General features: G+C 37.1%; 1 protein-coding gene across 2 annotated transcripts in view; it reads left to right on the plus strand.

Annotated features, from left to right (window-relative positions):
- Positions 1 to 9833, plus strand: part of LOC131089901 (uncharacterized) — a 21063-nt gene extending 11230 nt beyond the window's left edge. For both annotated transcript variants that reach the window (XM_058035034.1, XM_058034949.1), the window contains exons 13-18: positions 1571 to 1616; positions 1909 to 1968; positions 3979 to 4086; positions 5110 to 5206; positions 6197 to 6394; positions 7208 to 9833. In XM_058035034.1, the coding sequence (XP_057891017.1) occupies positions 1571 to 1616; positions 1909 to 1968; positions 3979 to 4086; positions 5110 to 5206; positions 6197 to 6394; positions 7208 to 7287 (589 nt within the window). In that variant the 3' untranslated portion in view covers positions 7288 to 9833. The remainder of the gene's footprint in view (positions 1 to 1570; positions 1617 to 1908; positions 1969 to 3978; positions 4087 to 5109; positions 5207 to 6196; positions 6395 to 7207) is intronic.
- Positions 9834 to 10658: the final 825 nt, after the last annotated feature.

Consider the following 10658-nt stretch of genomic DNA (forward strand, 5'->3'; position numbering starts at 1 on the left):
GTGAAACTGTGCTTGCTGCTTGTGAGCATCTTACTAGTAACAGAGTTGTGAGGTGAGTAACTGCCAGCCTTTGCGTGAGGAGGACATCTCCAGCATTGGTCATCTTCCTGCAGCACCAGGAGCCACAGGAGGGCATTTGGAAAGGGATATACAGGCATCAAGCCAGACACAGGACTTTTGTTCCAAGTTAGTTACTTGGTTTTTTCTTAATGGCATTCCCTTGGAATGTGTTCTAACTTTTAACCAGTAGTGTCTCTCCCAGACATGGAGGGCTAACAGCTTTTGCTTGTTCATTGTTAAGGAAGAAATTTTCATGTTCCTGAAGTACATTTTTTCAGACTTGCCTCTCTGTGGAGCAGCCATTATGGAAAACAATAAATTGAAACCAGATTCAAGTCCAGGTTTATGAATCTTTGTGTTTACTTACTGGCTTTCAAATAACTAACAGTTCTGAATCTGAACCAGTCTGTGAAAACATGAAGAGTAGGAAATGGGTAAAAGCTCAGCCATCCATGTCTGGATATGCTGAGGTCTATTTCTGCCTGGTACTGATCTTCATTGTGCAGCCCTGTACTTTTAAATTTTAAGAATAGCTTCCTTTGGAATATCACTTAATGTTTTTCTTTTAATCTGGCTCAGATGGATTCTGGGTGACTATAAACAGCCAGGTGTTGCAGTGAGACACTGACTTGGAAGTTAGTAACTAAATTAGGGCTTCAGCTTGTTTCTTTACTATTTATTTATTCTTTTGAGACTACTAGAGAAGATAAGAACTCAATATATAGTGTCTTAAAAGAACTAAGATCAGATCCTCATTGACAGCTTGTTTCCACTTAAAGATTCTGCAGTGCCTGAGAATTTCTATGACTCCTCATTTCTTTGTATTTAAGTTTCTGAACACTCATCTGACGATATAAATTATATTATCATCATCTGCTTTTACTAAACTTTTGATTCCTAAGAAACATTTCAAGGCAGAAGAGGGCTTAGGCTTGGCAGTCATATGGTGTTGGTGAATTTAAGAAACACCCAGCCACTCTCAGCCCTGGTTCCTGGGCTTGCAAAGGGTTGGAATGTATCTGTAGTAGTGGTAATGGCAGAACAGCACAAATATGGCACAGTAATGTTTTGCCATATGAATATTTTTTATGCCCATTATTTGGTGACTGCATTGTAAACCACCAATTTTTTATAGCTGAATTTTTTAAAGGCTAGTTTTTGAAGTGCTGATAAAAATCCAGCTGTAATTAGGAGCCTTGTCTTGCTGCAATGTGTACAAAAATCTTGGAGCTATTACCACCAATGCCAAGCTTTTTTGTTAACTCTGGGTTTTAGAGCTTATGTGCTAGATAACCACACTAAATCAAATCCACACTGCATAAATAATTTTTATGATGATTTGGGATGACTGGGATTTCTCTGAGGAAATAATATGTGACCTTTCTTTCAGAGGGTATCAGAACTACTGTAGTAGTAGTGTGGCAGGAATTTAAACTGATTAGCAGTTATTGGCTGGCTACACATTTTTGCTGGATCAGTGAACTGATTGTTTTATTTATTCTATTTTAAGGTGTGAGACCAATAAACAATCAGAGGAAGAAAACACAGAAGCTCAGGTGAATATTTTTCTGTTAATGGGTTACTCCAGTTTCCAAATATTTGGGGGAATAATTCATATATGATTGGCAATGGTGTTTGCTTACTCAATATTATTCCAAATAAATTAGCTACAAAGTTACTAAGGCAAAACTATAAACAACAAGGTTTTTTCCTACTTTTTAATGAAAACCTATGTACACATTTCATAACAGCACAAGCAATTTGTATTGTAGAGTAACCATAGTTATTATTGTTTATTTGTATGTGCTGCATATAATAGATCTAAGGACCTCTTTTTATGTCAAACAGCAAGAATTTACAGAAGATCCTGAAGAATTCACTAGTCAAGAAGAACTGTTGGGTTATTTGGTAAGTGTTAAATCCTAGCTTGCAAGAAAATTTTTGGAAGAAAAATTTAAAAACTAAGAATGAAATCACTGGTTTGCTAAGTCTAAAATGTAGCAAGCAATGAAAGGCAGAATGTAGGCAGTCTTGTAATCTAACAGATTACCATTTTGCCAGAAGGCAGGATTCAGAATAAAATGAATGTCACTGAATTTATAATGTGTCTATTAATTTTCAAGTTTCTAGACATTGCTTTTGCCAAAATATTGGTTTACTGTCAGAGGAATTACTTGCATTGAAAATGATTTGTTTTCAACTATATCTTAGCTTCACTCCTTAACTGCATGTTTAGGTAATATGACCTTTTTAAACTTTATTTCTCCTTTGTTTCTATAACTGGTCTATAATTTTCAAATGAGGAATTTGGAAATATGAAGTTCAGTAACAGAAAGAAGCAGAATGAAGACAAATATCACAGATACATAGAAAGGAAAGAAGGGATTTTTAAGAAATAAAATGCAAGTTGTGTATTTAAAACAGGGCTCCCCCATAACTGCAAAATGTGCCTCTCTGAAGTAAGTGTCAGTACACTGGAATTCTGTTCAGTTGTTGAAAATGTGTATTAGGTACACATGGACAGCAATGATACACTCAGTAACAGTGGAAAACTGTCCTTTTCCAGTTATTAGATGTATCAACAACAGTTGTGATCTTGCATACAGAAATGATGATTTCCCTAAAAGCACTGAAATGGAAATCCTTACTGCTAGTTGCTTGACTGATCTACTGCATGGTAATTAAGGCACTATTGACTGTCATAAAATGGTTTTGTCCTCTCGTTTTATAGGAAATTACTAGGTATACAGACTACACCTTGTCAATAAAACTTGAATTTGTTTTGAGGCATCTTCTTTCTTAGTATGATTGTCCTCTGAGAAGAAAAGAGGACTATTGAGAATGTGATTGGAACACTGTTCTGTTTTGCAAAGTGTGGAAATAATTTATTTTTTCATCTACTGTAATTTTTTCAAAAGCTGCATTGTGTTTTTATTGTTGGATTCAAAAGTTTGTTATGTGGTGAAAAGTAATTTTACAGGTATCTTTTCTGCACTTGCTGTTTGTATTCTGTAAAGCTGTCCAATAATTGTCTATACTATATTCTTTTATTACCTCCTAGCAAAGATATCCTTGCCACAATTTACTCTTCTTTTTCCAGATAGTTTTTGAGAAGATCTTCCTTAAATATAACTTGGGTAAACCAGGAGACTGAAGTACTATTAGTGGTAAAAATATAATACAGTCCCTGTTATGCTGTATCATATGAACTTAATGTTAAGTTTCTATTACTTATTTTCCATTGTCTGGTGTGTTTGTTTCTAATCCAGAAGACTTTGAACTGTTAGGACATGTCTGGAGTTTTTTGCTTTGTCCCCAAGAATGTGTTTTCAGCAGAACTTTTTTGGTATAGACAAGAGGATGACAAATGTAGCCCTCTCTGTGAGTGCTGTTGGTGCTAGAACTTGCTTCCCTAGTGGAGCTTCACAGCTTCAAGATTGGTTTTTCTGTAGACTTTTAGGGAAAAATAAGGTTATTGTAAGGCAAGGCAGCATGTACATTTAAATTCAGTAGCATTCTGGCTTTTTGCTACATTCTAGAGAAATTGGTTATGACTATGTTGCCTCAGGGAAGGTGTACACATTCATTTGTATGCAGGCATCTTGGCAAGAGATCAAAATACTTAAGGAAAAGCATTATCTTCTATATCTTTCCAGGCGTATTTTTGTTTTATTCCTTTTCAAATGATTGTGTTGCATAGCTGCATCTTCCTTCTCTTAGATTTCTCTTTCATTCTACCTTCCTTCCCCCAGTTTATGGGATTAAAAACCGTATTTGCTTTGTAATTCCATCTAAGTCTGACAAAAGGGTAGAGACACAGAGAAAATGAGGTTCCTGCAGGTTTGTTTACAAATTTTCATACTTCACGTTTTCTGAGGAAAAATGTTTTATGGTGTGTTTTGTTTCTTTTTTCCCTAGCAAAGTTTTGAGATACTGAATGAAGATGATGCTTCATTTATCCTGAAAGTTACACAGACTCTCACAAATGCACTGGTGGAATACCGTCAGCAGGCTGCATCAAACAAAGTAATGTGGATTTTGTTTTGGTTTGTTCTACAAACTTTTAGATTCCTGTGATTGTGCATTTTAATTTTAGAGATGATTCTGTAAAACAAAAATACTGTGGAGACTGTATTGTAAGTTTTGCTCGTTAAATACAGAAATTTTGGTAGTGATGATAGGGTAAAATTTTAGCTTTTGTGTTGACAAGTCTTAATTTTTGGTCAACAGTGCTTGCTTATTTTTTATTGTTGATAGAAGGTAAAAATCATCTTGTCACTTATTTCCCATGCTTTTGCTTCCATCTAAGTTTTTCTGCTACTTTTGCCCATTTTTAATTCTGACTTAAGCTTTTCTCATCTCTACTGACTTGCATAACACTCCTGTTCTGTATCCTGTTTCTGTTCCCAGGCTTCACTTTATTCACCATGCATCAGTGATGTGACTTTTTTTTCTTATACAACTTCTGGTCCTACTCTTTGGACTGTTTTTCTAAGGTCTCATTCTTCTTCCATTATTAGGAACCCAATTTTTCCCCTCTTCTGAATGACTTATCTTTACATAAGCAGTACATATGGAGGTGTTTTGAATACTTTTCTGAGGCTGCTGACATTGTTACAAAATAATGAAGTCCTAACTGAAATAACTGTCAACCTACAAGGTGTGGAAGACCAAAATGTTTTCCTACATTAGGCCTTGTTAGTATTCTAAACTGTGATCTTTCAACTGGTAATTTTTTTTTGCTAAATCTTCTATTATGAGTATAAATTGCTTCCTTTTTAAATCTGACAAGTTGAGAATTAGGCTCAATGAGTATCACTTCTTTGCCTAAGATAGAGCTTTTTCAGACATAGAGATCTGATGGGCAGTGTATACAGAGAAGTTATTAGCCCTATGATTTGCAAAGAAATATGCAATTTTTCAGATTCGGTAGCAGAAATACTGGTCTTTTATTTGGTTTGTGTTCATTAAAAATGTAGTAGTTCATTGTTCCAAGAGGTTGTCTTGATGAGATTTTAAACTTCTTTTTATTTTTTTTTAAACTCATAGGACCACCTAGGTGCTGGATATAATGGAGAAGCAGCACTAGAATATTCCACAGAACAGCCTGGCCCAACTTCAGCAGATATTAATGACTCTGACACTGGTAATGTTGGCTTTGCAGTCTTTAATATAGTTTAATCTTAATATTAAATGTTGCATAAATGATAGTAAGCCTTTCTTCCTGCTTTTCCAAAAGCAGTGGTTAAGAGCAGAATAAAGCCAGAGTCAAGTAGCATAAATGGTTTGGGGTTTTTCCCCCATTCTCTACTAATATTAGAAGACAATTAAAACACATTGATCCTACTTAACTGTAGGATTTGGGGAGAAATTGAGTTAGTACCAACTCTGACTGTCCTGTCATCTGTTTTCAAAGGCACCTGTTTCTAAGGAGACTTTCAAAGTCTCTTTGGCTTTTTTTTCCCACAATATTTTTTCCCTTCTTGATGGAGGAGATGTTTCCTGCAGGTTTAGTCAAATCAAGATGTTAGTAGAAAGTTATGTGGCAGAGGATGAATAATTCTCTTTAATACCTGAATACTTCAGCTAATTTGGCTCAGTATTTCTGATTAATTTTTTCAAACAATCCTGGATTTCTTGGAGGTCATTTTCTTCTGATAGAAACAAATGGCTGTTTTTCTTAAACTTAAGAAGTACAACCCTATGCTTGGAAAGCCAAGATTCCTGGAATACTAGGGAAGTTATTCTGTGTGATTTTTTTTTCTGCACTGTGTCAATTTTCTAGTTTTTCTAGAAAGTTTAGCTTTTGAAAACCTTAATTTTTACAATGGTAATACCAAAAATTGCAGTGACTTTGAATATAGGAGATTTGAGACATTTATTCTGGTTTTGTAAGTGTAATGGAAATTGCTTTCACCTACCTCCCCACCCTTGTTTCTCCAGGATTTTCTGTAACTGGACAGCATTCCTGCCTCTTGGTGGTTTGAAAATGCAGCAAAGTCAGGTGTGATCAGTACCAGCAATGCTGCTGTGCCAGACTGGACATGCTGGCTTTGAAAAGCCCTGTTAAGGGAAATGAGGGGTGAAGGCTCTTCAGAATCCTCTTTTACTGAAAAACAGTATTTCCCTTCTTTAGACTATTCAAGCAGCTGGTCAGCTAAGCAGTTCTTACCAGCCAGTGAAGATGAAGCCCAGAACTTTTCAAGTGGCTCTTTGGAAACAGCATATGAGAACAACATCACAACTGAATTTTTGAAGAGTGTAAGAAACATGAATGCTGAGGAGGTTACTGACACCCTGCACAAAATAGCAGCATCAAATCCAGCTTTCAGAGGTAATTTGCATACACGTGTACACACACACACATGCACATATATAAACATATACATAACATCATTTATTAGCTCTGGGAAATATTAAAGACTTATATGGGTCAAAGAACTTTGAGGTATTAGGGAGAGTTGAAGAGAATTCTTTTTTCCCACCCTTAACTTTTGCAGGATACAGTTTAGGAATGGTAATTCAGAATAGCTGCTTTCCCACACAGGCATTAGTAATTGCTGATTTTTATTTTTTTTAATTCTTCTCTCATTTTTGCATAGTAACATTTGCATGGCAAGAGACAGTAAACTAAAACCAAATATATTGTTATTAGAAAAGTAGAATCTTCTCCGAGCTGTAAGTGGAGAAATGCTTGTTTTGTGAATACAACAGTGAAGAATTTTTTTATTTACCAGTTCCTGAAAGAAGTGTATTTGCACAGTAACATAGAAATAATAATGAATCAGAGACGAGTAGTCTCCCTTTTGCATACAACTTTCTAATAAGTGTCAGCTATTAAACCTTCCCATGTCTTCAGTCAACTCCTGCTCTCTCTTCAGAAGCTTCCTGTGTATGTTTCTAAGCTTCTCAGAGTGTGTAACCTCACAAAGGTTAAAAAATGAACACTGAAGATGAGTACATTGTAGGAAAGCTTAGAGTTTCCAGGCACATACTGATTGTTCTCCATTAAGATATTTTTCTTTCAATGAGGAAAGATCCAAAACTCATCTCAGCATCTGAATGTTTCAGTATAACATGTATTTTTAAATTAATTTTATCATAAAATTGCTTGTTTTTTGATTTTGTTTGTTTGCCTTTAACTAAGGAATCGATATACCGAATGTTATAAGGATCCTGACTGAAAGTGGAACTCTGAGGGGACCAAGCAATGGCAGCACACAGTGACATGGTACTTAATAGAGATAATGCAGCAATGTTTACTTACTGTAAGTTTGTTGCTTTACTTCATTTGACCTCATGGAGTTATTTTGTTTTACATTTAAGTTTTGTACAGTGTTTTTTTATATTAAATTAATAACTTGCTTTTGATGTTCTTGTTATTTATTTTTCCATTTAGCTGAAAGTTCTATATTGTGGAAAGGTTGTAAAGCTCATGCTCATTCTTTCTGTGTTAAAACAGCTTTTTAAAACAGGTAAACTTGCTTTCTTCAGTTTTATTAAATACATTGACAGTCTGAACTTTTCTTAATGTTGGTTCTTTTACAAAGAATTATCAGCAGAATGAACTACTGCACTCAGCAGTACAAACTCATCCTACTAGAAATGCTTGGAAGTTATTCCCTGTGGCTGCTGGGACTGACTAAAAAGCCTTTGTAATAAAAACTCTTTCCCATATAAGGGTTATGAACAAGTCTCCATATCTTTTTCTTAATAAGATTAAAAATAATAATAAAAAGTCAGCGCTGTCAGTCTCTTGCTGAGATGAGAAGTGTCTGGATTATAGCTGATTTAGGGAGCATAGAAGCTCAGCAAAGTTTGTAGAAATTTGCAAATTTAGAGATATTTCCCAACAGGAAATATAAGCAGGCTCTGACTAAGAGGCACTGATGTAGTGGCAAGAGTATCTTTTGTCTTTTATCCTGCCAGTATGAGAATGAAATGAAAGCTGGCTTACACTGTCCTTCAGGCTCTTTTAACATGAGTTTTTTTCCAACTAAAGTAGTTCTGGTTCTGACTGAGTGTACATGTCTCTCCATTAATGACTTCTACTTTTGTAGGAGGGTGAAAAAATGTTTTGAATGGTTATAGATTAGTTTGCTTGGGAAAAAATATTTTTTTTAAGTGATTAAAATTCAATTCCTGCTTGTGATGCTGGGTAGCATTCAGTGGTTCTAATTAAAGCTCTTCAGCTTTGCAGCCAAATACTGATGTAACTTAGACATGCTGGGGCCAGATGGCATATGAACTTTTTAGTGTTAACTTACATTTTTTTTGAGATCTGGATGGAATTTGAGAATTCTCATCCTGATGGTTTCACATCTTCATACCATGGAATGCAAGATGCAATAAAACTAAGGTAACAAAGAAAGCAGCAACAAAATTTATGAGTTTTATGATGTGAATGGACCCAGGAAGGAAAACAGTTCACAGAAAAATTAAAACACTGTGTTTTAAAGAAACTCTGAGGAATTTCTGGAATGCATCTAAATCTGTTCTTATCAGAGGCAGAGATGGAACCAGAGTTCTTACAGTTCATTTACTCTGTATAGGAATAATTTTAATGCCTGCTTCATGGAGGTGAATTTAATCAGCAAAAATTCTGAATTCTGAAAATAAAAATAGAAACATCTTTTTTCTGTTTGTGTTCAAGATGCAAAACAATCTTGTATTAAAATAACAAAATTAGAATATTCAGCTGTTGTAAATGGCCATCTCTGAGACAGCTTCTTTTTCCTCTTACTGTGGAATCATTTCAAGTGGAAATAGAGTTACAATAAAGTTGAAGTGACTTGGATTTGAGGTGGATTTTTTTGCTTGGGTACAGGAGGAGCATGCTGACAAAGGAGAGGCCCCTAAATCTGTAGTACACTGACAGAAAATGGTTGAATGGCATGCTGCAGAGTGCTGCTGTGCCTCTCAAAGACAGCTGAGAAGCCTGAACTGGATAAGAGTCAGCAAGTGAATGCTTCTGGAACTGTTTTCAAAAAACACAGTCCAACATAGTCCATCCAGCTGTACAATTATTTTTATTTTTTCCTTTCTTACCAGGTGCAAATAGAGGCTGAAGAAGCATTGTATTATTTTGCTCTTTTATCTGCCTCTGTTTTGTGATGGCTTGGTGTATTCTTATATTAATGGAAAACTGTATATTTGTTCCAAAATACATTTTAATGTTTTACTTGTGCCAGTATTGGAAAGTAAGGAAGAAAAAGAAGTACTATCTTTACTGGTAATATTTAAACAGTGCTGTTGGTGGGATTTAATATTATATTTTTTGGTTTCTCACAATAACAGCAAGGCAGACTTCTGAGGTAACTAGAGAATTAATAAAATTAAAAGTTAACCAATAACAAAAATTAAACTAAGAGAAAATTAATTTTCTGTAAAGCTTCATCTAGGTTTTTACATATTTTACTGAGACCAGAGAGCTTAGAGGAAATGATTTTTAACAAAAAGCTGCAGAACTCCTATTCCTCACAGAAGGCACAAAGGGGAAGGGAGAAGGGTGTTCGCAGGTTAATTGGCAGGAAATGAGAAGTTTAGAGCTTCCAACTGCAGAGTTAGTGCCTGGTGTGAATTGAGACGTTGTTGTAGACAGGTGTGGAACATCCTCCTTGTTTGTTGCTTCCTGGGTCTCCCAGGGTTTCGTGCTCTCTTTCTGATGTGGGAATTCATTACCCCTTTGGAGCAGCAAGCTTTATCTGGGTATGCACAAAAGCCTGCAGCATGCCTCATGGTTTATATGTGAAATAATAACCTTGTGTGTGTGAAATAATAACAATAACCTCAAATGCCAATGCTGACTCTGCAGTGCCTTCACTGGAAGAATCACAGAATCAATTAGGTTGGAAAAGGCCTTAGATCAAGCCTAACCCATGACCCAACACCATCATGTCTACTAAACTGTGGCACTCCTCTCTTTCCTTAAATACCTGCAGGGATGGGGACTCCATCACCTTCCTGGGCAGTCCATTCCAATGTTCAACCCTTTTCAGTAGAGAAATTCCTCCCAATGTCCAACCTAAACTACCCCTGACACATTTAAGACCGTTATCATTCCTTCTTTTTCTATTCTTAGCTAGCCTTCTGATGAAATCCTTTCTTCTATTCTTTTAGCATAGTTTTGATATATATCATAAAATAATAAATCAAGCCTTCTGAAACATGGAGTCAGATCCTCGTCTCTTCCCTCATCCTCGGACCCCTGTGAACACGGTCATAAAAAGCCAATCACAAAATACGCATTTTTCACAAACCCAAACCTCCCCTGACACAACCTGGGGCCATTCCCTCGGGTCGTGTCCCCGGTCACCCCAGAGAAGCGATCAGTGCCCGCCGCTCCCGCTCCCCTCAGGGAGGGGGCACCGCCGGCACCCCCGGGGCCGCCCCGCCTGCAGGGGGCGCCAGCGCGCGCGGCCGCGGCGGAAGCGCGCGTGCCCCCGGCGCGTGGGGCGGGCGCTGGCGGCGCCGCTCACGTGGGCGGCCGCTTCCGGGCAGGCGCTCGGCGGGGGCGGAAGCGGGGCTGGCGCTGCCGCGCGCGTGGTTGGTGAGTGAGGGAGCGAGCGGCCGCGCGCGGGCCGGGCGAGAGGAGGCGG

This window comes from Melospiza georgiana, chromosome 1 (assembly GCF_028018845.1).
Source record: "Melospiza georgiana isolate bMelGeo1 chromosome 1, bMelGeo1.pri, whole genome shotgun sequence".
Classification (NCBI taxonomy): Eukaryota; Metazoa; Chordata; class Aves; order Passeriformes; family Passerellidae; genus Melospiza; species Melospiza georgiana.